The sequence below is a fragment of the Nestor notabilis genome, unplaced genomic scaffold (genome assembly GCF_000696875.1).
Source record: "Nestor notabilis isolate BGI_N333 unplaced genomic scaffold, ASM69687v1 scaffold6497, whole genome shotgun sequence".
Taxonomy (NCBI): domain Eukaryota; kingdom Metazoa; phylum Chordata; class Aves; order Psittaciformes; family Psittacidae; genus Nestor; species Nestor notabilis.
Window position 1 is genome coordinate 8311 of NW_009936030.1, and position 9415 is coordinate 17725.

Sequence of the window (9415 nt, forward strand, 5' to 3'; positions counted from 1 at the left end):
AGGCAGGGAGAACAATGGAGCCAGGCTGCAGGATGCCACTGCTCCGCAGGCAGCACGCCGCTGGTGTGAGCGCTTCTCCAGGCAGCAGGATCTCCAGCAGCTATTTCACTAATGAAGCGTGAGCTTGGGAAAGGGATGGGATAGAACAGAGCTGCCACTCGCCTGTCTGGGGTCCACATCTGCTCCTGCCTGCAGTGCCACGGCTGGATGTGCTCCCCAGGGACCCGAGCCTGCCCAGAGGGGATGGATGACCTCCAGCCCAAAGCTGGCTCAGCCATGGGAGGGAGCATCATACCTCAGACCTGCTGGGTGCCTTTGCCTCCCTGCTCTGCTTTGCTGAACCTGGCCTCCACGAAATTATCCCAGGGCACTCCCCATTCCTTTGAGGACAATACCTTCCCCTCTAAAGGGACAGTTGAGCTCCACTCAAAGCCCATGGGGCTGCAGTAGGTGTGTGCACAGACAACCCACAGAAGTCAGAGTCCCTGCAGAGGGTATCTGAGTACGTAAGTGGATATTTGGCTTGCAGGAGATGATAAAAAGTAAAGGGCTGGTGGCTTACTTGTGATTTGCACCCTCTTCCTTGGCTCTTGGTCCATCCAATGGGCATTTGCCTCACCATTAGTCTGATGAGCTGCTGCCCCATGCCCAGTCTTTGGCCCTGCAGTGCTGCCCAGAGGGGTGGGAGACCAAAGCCAACCCTAAACAAGCTACAACACAACCCAGAGCTGAAAACAGGCACTGGGGTGATTCACTGAGCCCCCAACCCTGAGAGCTTCCCTCTCCATCAGCAGCAGAGCCCCCTGCCACCCCAGGCTGTGTCCCATCTCTCCTGAGGGCACAGCAGCCCCTCATCACAAGGCAGTGGCCGGGTGCCAGCCCTCAGCACAAGGGAACGGGTCCTTCCCGGTGGGGCTGGGGGAATGATTGAAATGCAGGTTCTCACCCCTCTCACCCTGGGGTAAGTGCTTATGAGCAGCCAGGCCACTTAAACAAGCTCTTCAGCTGCTCCATTACATGAGCCCTGTCATCACCATCCCAAGTGTGAGGTGCATGTGAGAGGCTGCAAGAGGCTGTTTTCGGGCTTCTGGGGGTGCTTATCTCAGAGCAGGGTGAAACCTCCAGTCCCAGGCTGTGCCTGATTTCCTCTGGGGAGGCGCTTCTGCCCTTGGCCGCAGTATTATCCAGTGGTAAAGTGGGGAATAAAACCCTCTGGGATCACGGATAGTACGGAATGAACTTGTGGATTGCATCCTGCCTCTGTTAGCCAGCCCTGCGCGCTAGCTGGGGTGTGTTAGCTGCACAGCCTGGCTCCGAGGCAGGCAGGAGGAGCTTGCCACCCTCCAGCACCTCATTCTCATTCCTAACCGAAAGGAATTTCATGCCCTGTGCAGCCGGTAATCCAATGCTGCGCTTGGCCTCCCGGGAGACCCCATCAGCACTTGTGATGTGTCCTGGGAAGTCAAAGGCTGCGTCCAGTGGTAGAAGAAAAGAGCTGATGTTTGTAGCACTGCTTTCCCCTGCCCATCCCGCAGTGCCCAGCACGCCAAGTGTGGGACAAATAGGAATTCTAGGGAAGAAGAGGACACCAGCCTTGCAAACCAGCTTAGGGAAGCAGACAAGAAAAATCCTGCAGCTGGTTCAAAGTAAAATGTACAGACTAAAAGGGACTTAAGCAAGATGCTGGTCTGACTGCATCGACTGTTTGCAACTACCTGTAAAAGTTAGAGCAGAGGGCAAGCCAGGCTGGGACCTGGGAGTCTTCCTGGTGTAAGAGATACAACCACATGTCTCTACAGGCCAGCTATTCCTGATGCTAATGCAGGTTTTTGGGGGTGGTGAGCTGATTAATGTGTGCAGACAGAAGGCACAGGACTAAGCAGACCGGTACGAGAGCCTAAGTTCCAGTGGGACCTCTGATGGCCATCGTGGCGTGAGCTGCAGATGCTCCAAGGGATGATGCTCTGTTTTGCACAGCTCTGCCAGGCCTTCGGTTTAACCTTGACTCAGACAAAGGGCAACACTCAGGGAGTCACTGAATCCTTCAGTGTGGAGTTTGACTCTGTTGAACCCCCACGTTAGCTGTGGGGAGCTAGTCCATGTGGGCTGGCACCTATGTGGTGGAGGTGGTTGAGACCACAGTGTGGCTGTTGACTCTCCTGCTCATCTCAAGGTGGTGGGAGCACCTTTTTGCTCCAGATCACCAAGTTTTGTACAGTAAGTGCCTGCTTAGACAAGCAGACAAGAGCTGCCTTTCCTGTATCACTTCCTGCTCTCTGATACTGAACATCCTGATCACCTCTGCATCCTCATCTTGCCAGAAAGAACCCATACCTTGACCCCACTCAGACTAACGAACCAGTGTCCCCTGCTGAGCCTCCTGAAGAAAGCAGGTTTCATAATAGCTTTGTTTAGGGTGACAGTGAGGTTTTACCATCCCCCTTAGCTCAAGGACAAGAAGCACCAGCCTACATAAAGGCGCTGACACTTGTGTCAGACATGGATGTACCTCCCCATCCTTTCCCTGCTGGAGAGGCTGTGTCAGGGCTCTGTGCAGGGCTTGTCTGCCTGCATGTTGTGAGACCTCACTTGGAGTATTGTGTCCAGTTCTGGTGTCCTCAACATAAAAAGGACATGGAGCTGTTGGAGCAAGTCCAGAGGAGGCCATGAGGATAATCAGGGGCTGGAGCACCTCCCGTATGAAGACAGGCTGAGAAAGTTGGGGCTGTTCAGCCTGGAGAAGAGAAGCTGTGTGGAGATCTCAGAGCAGCCTTCCAATACCTGAAGGGAGCTACAAGGATGCTGAGGAGGGACTCTTCATTAGGGACTCTAGTGGTAGGACAAGGGGTGATGGGTTTAAACTTAAACAGGGGAAGTTTAGGTTAGATCTAAGGAAGAAGTTCTTCACAATGAGGGTGCTGAGGCACTGGAATAGGTTGCCCAAGGAAGTTGTGAATGCTCCATCCCCGGCAGTGTTCAAGGCCAGGTTGGACAGAGCCTTGGGCGACATAGTTTAGTGCGAGGTGTCCCTGGCTCATGGCAGGGGGGTTGGAACTAGATGATCTTAAAGTCCTTTCCAACCCAAACCATTCTATGATTCTATGTTGTGATGGGATTGCAGAGCTCAGTGGGGACAAACAGTACTCATGGCTCTATTCTCCCCTCCTTTGCCCAGCCTCAGCCCATTCCCCATTACCTGTACACGAGCCTCGGTGAGGTCTGTCCTCATGGCTAGCTGCTCCCTGGCATAGACGAAATGGAAGACCTTCTCCAGCTCCTCTAGCTGGTAGCTGGTGAAGGTGGTGCGGTTCCTCCGCTTCTTGCCCTTGTTGCTCTCCGAGTCAGCCTTGTCCATGGGGCTGGGCAGGTCCGTGCTGGCCCTGTCCTGGGGCACTTTCACCCCGGCCTCCTTCACGCTGAGGTAGCTGCTGTCCATTCCCGAAGGATCGGAGCTCGGCTGTAGGTCGGCTTCTCCCAAATTGCTCTCCTTACCTATTCGGGTTTGGGACCATGGGGAAGGGAAAGGAGGGCAGGTTTGAGCAGGGTGGGGAAGGGGAAAAGAGAAAAGGAAACAGGTGTAAATCAACCCATTAGGTAGTTCAACCCATTAAAGCTATGTCCATGGCAGTGGAGCAGGTAGAGAGGATGCAGGTAGAGAGGATGCAGGTAGAGAGGATGACACCACCATGGGCAGAGGCAGAAGAGGGAGGTGAGGCAGAAGAGGGAGGTGAGGCAGAAGGCTCTCTTGGGTGCAGGGAAGCTGCTGGCATCAGCCTCTGAGGGTGCTCATTGCTGTTTACACACCTTCACCCTCCCACTGCCCACAGTGGGACTGAACCCCATGGAACACTGCATCCCATGGTCCTGGCCACAGAGGAGGTACCCAAACCCAGGCCTCAGAGCATGGTCCCCAGCCCATCTGTGCTCCCCTACTGAATAACACATAAGAGAAGCCCAGGGGCACAGAGCAGCCACGCTTGGTGCTTGGTGGGATCTGTTTCTGCTCATGCATCCCCATGCAATGGTGGTGTGTCAGCAGAGGTGTTCCTGACACCCACAGTCACCCCACAGCCTGCTGTGAGGGCTTGAACTTGTTCCAGCAAAGAGGCTGTGAATGGCACTTAGTGCCACAGAAAAAGCTGGTGTGAGACGCCTGCAGAAACACAGCAGCAGAGAGAAACGAGTCTGAGAGCAGCCTGGAGGCTGTTCCTGCCCAACTGCCCTGGGCAATTAACAATCAATAGGCCATGACATACAAGACCAATGGGGCAAAGCAGGAGGAGGACATTTCAACCCCTGCTGTGAGCTGATTCCTCTCTAAAGCTTGGCAGATACAAGTAAAACCACCTTTGAACCTCTGTAATGGGGCATTATGCATCCTCAGGCACAAAGGTGCTGTTATGGGGCATCCTCTCCTGCCCACCTCCTGCATCCAGTGACAGTGGTGTCCACTTCTTTAGCAAGAGTGCTGCCACACACATGGCAATGTCCTTGCTTACTGCTGCTGCTCAGCACTGTCCCCAGACCACAAAAAGAGGGATTTGAGAGGACAACTGGTCCACCCAGCATGTGCTGCACAGCCCAGTGCCATACCTGCCCACATGGACCAAAACCAGGGTGGCCTGGCTGCAGGGTTTGATCTTGAGTCACAACCCTGAGCTCCTTAAGATCCAGGAAAGAAAGGGTGCAGTGGTACTTCCTATCCGTGCTCCCCTTCCCAAGCCAAGATCATGCCAAGTGGTTAACCTTTTCATTCCATTTCACATTAGCCTATTTTTAAATGTTCTCAGTCCAGGATCAGTCTTTCTGGGAAGTGGCTCCACCATCTAGTGATGTTCCCACTGGGAGCTTTCTCCCAGCAGTGTCATTAACGCTGGTTCAGGCATCTTGGCCTATGTCTTTGGAAATCCCCATTTTTTCCATCAGTCATCCCTTGTTACAACATCCTTCCACCTAATTCCATGTATATTTACAGCTTGGCCCTTCTGTGACCAGCTCTGTCATGGCTTCACAGCCAAAAACTAGGAGTGGGCTTGTGAAAAGGTGCATGTATCCTCCTTTTCTCACTCACAGCTGATAGAGTGATTGGGGTGAAAACAGGAGGATGAGATGTAGCTGTCACCCACAGGCATGAGGGCAAACGGAGGGCCCAGGTTTAAGCTTGGGATGATGAGCTGTGAAAGGGATTTGAGATAAAAATGCCCTGTTATTACAGAGGAGCCAAAGGCAGATGTGGGCTGAAGGCACCAGAGGTGCAGGAGCTATCATCTGCCACTGCCACCCCACTGTGCTTTCAGATTTATTGCTTTCCCTAATACTCTTCCCTCAAGCTTTTGAAGAGCTCCCTGTAAATCTCAGCAGAACCTGATGTAGATTTCCACTCTCTGCTTTGATCCTTAGGAACATTTAGCCAAGCTTTATGCTCCCTGATGACGGGACCGGTGTCCAGGCCAGTGACTACCACTCTGCCTCCTCTTGGCACCTTTGCTTTCCAACCAGCCAATCTCCTCCATCGCTCCTGGGGGGATGCAGGTGGACAGGCCCATCCAAAACAGGCTGGGACCATGCCATGTGCCACAACCTGGCCAAATCATATGTTATGGCCATGATATTTATACTTTTCAAACCTAAGGATAATAAAACAGCTCCAAAAGCCTGCAGCGATGGACTACTGCCTACGGGAGTCAATAGAGATGGAGTAATAAATGAAAGTATTCCAGGATTTTTCCCCCCTTTTTTCTTCCTTTTTTTTTCCATTATTTATGGTGTCAGGAAGCTCAGCACATTCTCCCCCTGCCTTTGTGCTGCTGTCTCCCTAACTCCCAGCTCCCCTGCAATCCAACCAGCAGCAAACACAAGACCTGAGGCCTTTCCTTGGGAACTCCTCTGCTGTTTCCTATCTACTCAAGCAGCTCAAGTAGCTGGAGGAGGGTCTGCAGAAACACACACGCAGAAAAGCTCTGGGTCTGATTTAATTTCATCGACTGCACAGCTCAAACTGCAGCTGGGAGCTGGGCCCAGGGCTTTCAGCAGTGATGGTTATCGCTGTCACGAGCCATCAACCCAAAGCAGCAAGCGACCACCCATCCCTTCCACCAGCTCAGAGTCCTCCTTTCCACTCACCCATAGAGCAGATATGGGCTTCTTCACCTCCAGCTGCTATGGGCACTAACAGGGATGAGCTGTCTCTGGAGGGCAGGAGGCAGGGAGCGTGGATGTCGGCATAGGGAGGGGATGGCGTGCATCCACCCTTGGCTGAGCATCCCAAGATGTAACTCATTCCCTAGTAAAAGGCTGCCTGACCTCAAACCAGTCATGCTAACTGCAGAAGTGAAACAAATTGCATACATCTGCATATGGATATGCCCAGACTTCCTGTAACTGGAGATGGCCTCAAAGTTTCAGTGCAAAGTTTGGGGTGTCTGTTTCTAATCAAACCTAAAGAGACCTTGAGTTACATATTGTGAAGATCTCCATGACAAGGAGGTAACGTGAGCATCACTGCACCCTTACAAGCCCGACAGGACCACTTGGTACCTTCTTCATTGCTTACAACTCTGCCCTTGCTCTATGGCAGTATGAAATACAATGCAGAGAGAAGTAAGTTTGGTGCATCCACATAGCAATAGAGAGCAGGACATGTCAAATACACAACGTTGGGCCCAGTGTGAAACGTTAGGTCTCCTTTACAGACCATATACAAGCCACAGTGATAGACTCCTACACATAGGTCCTGTGACCCTACAAGGCTGCAAGACAGCTACACGGCCAGCAAAACCCAGGGACACAACCAGCACAGGCTGTTTCCTCCAAAGAAGCCTGCAGGATCTTGGCATTGCCGATGTTCTGCTCTGGTAGCATCTTGTCCAAGCTATTAAGGTCTCCCCACACCATCCCAGCCCTGGGGGGCTCTGAGCATAGCCTGGCACTCCAGTATGTGGTAGCTCACAGAGGCTTCCCACTGGTGCCTGATGCACATCCAAAGCACATGGCATGGCAGCATGTGGCTGCACCAGGCTGCCTTTCTGCTCCCACACTGAATAACATAGGGAGCTTCTGCCTTCCTGCCCAGCGGGTTTATCTCTTGCCCATCTCCAGATCCCTATGGCCTCCTACACTGGCCATTTCATGGTGCCTCTCCCTGCCATGCTCTGCCTCTTACTTTTCACAGCAACAATGCTTTAAAAAGCAAAACCCCCAACAAATCTCTAGTGCAGATGTTTAAAAAGACTTTAAACCCCCAGTTCTGGCTCTTAATGTCATTCGTTCAACTCTTGTTTAAATACCAGTGCTAAAATGTTGCCTAGGTAGGGTTTGGGCAGTGTATGCTACAAGGCAGATTTACACCACAGCCCAGCCAGCTCACCTCCAGCGCTTGGCTGGCTGTAGTAACCTTACCCAGTCCCTGTGATCTTGCCTTAACACATGCTGAAGCCATTATACTTGTTCCCAAGTTGTCTGTTGCAGCCTTCTGCCTCCTGTCTGTCACTGCAGTTTAGAAGTCAGCACAAGGCTGTCATTTAAAACAATAGCCACATTTTGGGATACACAGGATAAAACGGAGCAACCGGATTTGAGGTATATAAAGGGCCAAATCTTTAGGTTTATTTCTGTTCAGATAGTGAGTGTTATTGCAGCCTGCAGATGTAGAGAAGAATTTAAAGACAGAGAGAAGACCTACTTGTTTTAGCTGAATATGGCATCCCTGATTTTATTAGCAGTGGTCAGATACTTAACCATAGTTTCACTATTGGGCCCAACTGGTAAAACTGGGCATCATTCGTCTCTTAAATGCAGGTGGAAGAAGTCTACATAAGACAAAAGCCATTAGTATAGTTCTGGAAGCTGCATTTGTTTGCTGTTGTGCAGAAACTGCCTGGAGCATCTCCATTTCCAGTCTGGATAAGGATGAACACTTCATCTTGTGTCGAGCGTACCCGTGGCTCCCTTCAGTTGCATAAAGCAGAGCATAAAGAAAGCACATCTGTACATCTAACCCAGCCAGGGAGCTCATTTGGCTGATCCTACAGATCCTGAGGGAAGGCTGGAACATGGTCAGGGCAGCTCCTTTCCATGGCGCAGCAAGCACTGACTTTCCATTGTGCAGAGGAGAGACCACTCCATGAATGTCCTCACCTCCATGGACACCATCCATCTCTGCTGAGCCTGCCCAAAGCTGCTGGTGCTGCTAAAATATCCATGAAAATAACCATAGCCGTGAAATACCTGGTCATCTTGGGGAGTTAACGACAGGCAGAGCAAATTCCTACAGAAAAGGCTGATTTTAGAAGGATGAAATTGGGGAGAGGAGCATTTCTTTCTACCATGCTCCTCCTGACCATACCTAAGGCTCCTCTCTTCAAGAAAAGACTTGTTTTCCTAAGTAGACCATACAGCAGCAAGACCATACAGCAGAGTAGACCGAGTAGACCGTACAGCAGCAAGACCATACAGCAGAGTAGACCATACAGAGCGATGCTAAGGCCTGAAAACCTCCTTCTGTTCCTGAAAGGCACTGCCAAAGGTGCCACACAGCACATAGACATTCAATGGCCATGCAACCAACACATAGCTCAAGTCACTGGCTCTGTGCCTTGGAGATGCTTCCCTGGGACTCAAAACCACCTCAGCCCCTTTTGTGCCTGGCTGGTTACATCCTCCTGGAGTAAATCACTGCATGGGTCTGGGGACAGACAGCTCAATAAAAATTAAATCTCTTGCTGCTGAGAGGTTTCCATCACAGCAAGCCACTGGCTCTATTTCCACTCTGTGCCTTGGAGATGCTTCCCTGGGAGTCAAAACCACCTCAGCCCTAGCTGCACTTAAACCCTTTTGTGCCTGGCTGGTTACATCCTCCTGGAGTAAATCACTGCATGGGTCTGGGGACAGACAGCTCAATAAACATTAACTCTCTTGCTGCTGAGAGGTTTCCATCACAGCAAGCCTGGGGAATGCTGTGTGTGCCCACGTGTGTGTTATTTGTTTGTGGAAGTTGCTGTTCCTCTTGCTGTTTTTCCCCTGAACTAGCTTTCTTTTTCCAATACAAACATCTGCTTTCAAGGGCACATATTGCTTTCTTGTCTGATTAGCTGAATTCACACACCCTGTGGCTACTTGGGGAGAGCTCAGCGTCGTCTGTACAAATGCAACATGTGCTGCTTGCTCCTCTTTCATGTTATTTAAAGGGCACTAACAAAACTGGCTTTTACATAAACAAATCAGTTCTGAAAACGCCACATAGAAGCTGTGGCTAGAGTAAAAAGGCACAGTTTATGCCCCAAGTCCTTCTTCATGTGGCACATTCATTTGAACAGCAGGAAAGAGCTGACTAGCAAAATTTGAAGGCACGAAAAATGCTTCTAGCAACTTGTTGTAATTGCAGCTGACTTTCTGGCTCCCAGAACACGATACAGGG

The 9415-nt window shown here is 51.2% G+C and overlaps 1 protein-coding gene across 1 annotated transcript in view; it reads right to left on the bottom strand.

Annotated features, from left to right (window-relative positions):
* Window positions 1-3492, bottom strand: part of ALX4 (ALX homeobox 4) — a gene marked incomplete at both ends in the record, with an annotated part of 9269 nt that extends 5777 nt beyond the window's left edge. The window contains one exon of the mRNA XM_010018132.1: window positions 3197-3492. Coding sequence (XP_010016434.1) covers window positions 3197-3492 — 296 coding nt within the window. The remainder of the gene's footprint in view (window positions 1-3196) is intronic.
* Between the last annotated feature and the right edge of the window lie 5923 nt (window positions 3493-9415).